This window comes from Onychomys torridus, chromosome 4 (genome assembly GCF_903995425.1).
Source record: "Onychomys torridus chromosome 4, mOncTor1.1, whole genome shotgun sequence".
NCBI lineage: Eukaryota > Metazoa > Chordata > Mammalia > Rodentia > Cricetidae > Onychomys > Onychomys torridus.
The window spans coordinates 2,282,098-2,283,494 of NC_050446.1; the positions used below are offsets into that span (position 1 = coordinate 2,282,098).

The 1,397-nt window shown below is 44.5% G+C and overlaps 1 protein-coding gene across 1 annotated transcript; it reads right to left on the reverse strand.

Annotated features, from left to right (window-relative positions):
- Window positions 1-244: 244 nt before the first annotated feature.
- On the reverse strand, window positions 245-1,171 carry LOC118581441 (olfactory receptor 1Q1-like). Its single transcript, XM_036183547.1, has one exon. The coding sequence runs from the start codon at window positions 1,169-1,171 to the stop codon at window positions 245-247; it is 927 nt and encodes a 308-aa protein (XP_036039440.1).
- Between the last annotated feature and the right edge of the window lie 226 nt (window positions 1,172-1,397).

Genomic DNA, 1,397 nt, shown 5'->3' on the forward strand with positions numbered 1-1,397 from the left:
TGCTAAACAAGTGTCCTACTGCCGACTTACAAAAGCAGCCCTTCTGTGACTTGTTTTGACACAGGGTCTAAGCTGCTCAGGACAGTCTAGACTCTATACCTCAGGCATTCTTTGAACATACAGTCCTCCTGACTCAGCCTCTCTGGGATATTTTAAAGGAAGCAAATTTATGAAGGACAACATGATTTTCCATGTATAATAGTTAAGATTCAGAATTGTCTGAGGTTTGAGCCAGAGAGAAGGGTTATAGTCTTTTCACCCATTTCCTAAAGGCTTCCTTGACATCTCCATTCCTTAGGCTGTAGATGAAGGGGTTCAGCATAGGTGTCACCACTGTGTACAGGACTGTCACAATGCGACCTTTGGTCACTGAGTAGCTGGAAAGGGGCCGGAAATAGACCCATGTGAGGGTGCCATAGAATATGGCAACCACAGTGAGGTGGGAGCCACAGGTAGAAAAGGCTTTCCACTTTCTACTGGCAGAGGGGATCTGGAGGACTGCTGAGATGATGAAGGCATAGGAGGTGATAATGAAGACCAGAGCTCCGTTGATGATTATCACTCCTTCTGTATGAATCATCAAGGTGTTGAGTTGGGTGCTGGTACAGGAGATCTTCATCAGAGGATAGAGGTCACAGAAGAAGTGGGGGATCCTTTTATCTGCACAAAAGATCAGTCGGCCCATGAGGAGGGTGTGCAGCAGGGCATGAAGGTGGGAGAGGACATGGCATAAAGCCACCATCTGTGCACACAGCCTTCCAGTCAGTACTGTGGGGTAGTGGAGAGGATGACAGATCGCCATGTACCTGTCATAGGCCATCACAGCCAGGAGGAAGTTTTCCATGGCTGCAAAGCAAATGAAGAAATAAGTTTGAGCTAAACAGCCCACGTAGGAAATGACCTTTGTAGAGGAGAAAATGTTCTGTAGCATTTTTGGAACTGTGGTAGAGGTGAAGCAGATATCTGCCAAGGCCAGGTTACTGAGGAAGACATACATGGGAGTGTGAAGATGTGGAGCAGAGACAATGAGTGTGATGATGAAAAAATTGCCAGAAATGTTGATTATGTACATGAGTAGAAAGAGAAGGAAGAGAGGAATCTGTTCATCTGGGTGAGTAGAGATGCCCAAGAGAACGAAGTGTGACACACTGGTCCAGCTGTTGTTGTCCATCTGTCACCATAAGAATGGAAATATGAGCAGGCTATTGAGGAACACTCATTGCTGCACCCCAGTACAAAATACTCAAAGGATTGAGTGCTTAATAATTTTTCATTACCTTTAACACTGTCACTGTCACTACAGCTAACACTTACAGAGCATCTTCCTTGAATGAGGGACTTTGATTCTATCATATTTAAATATTACAATTACCTTATGATGTAATTATCACCATGAT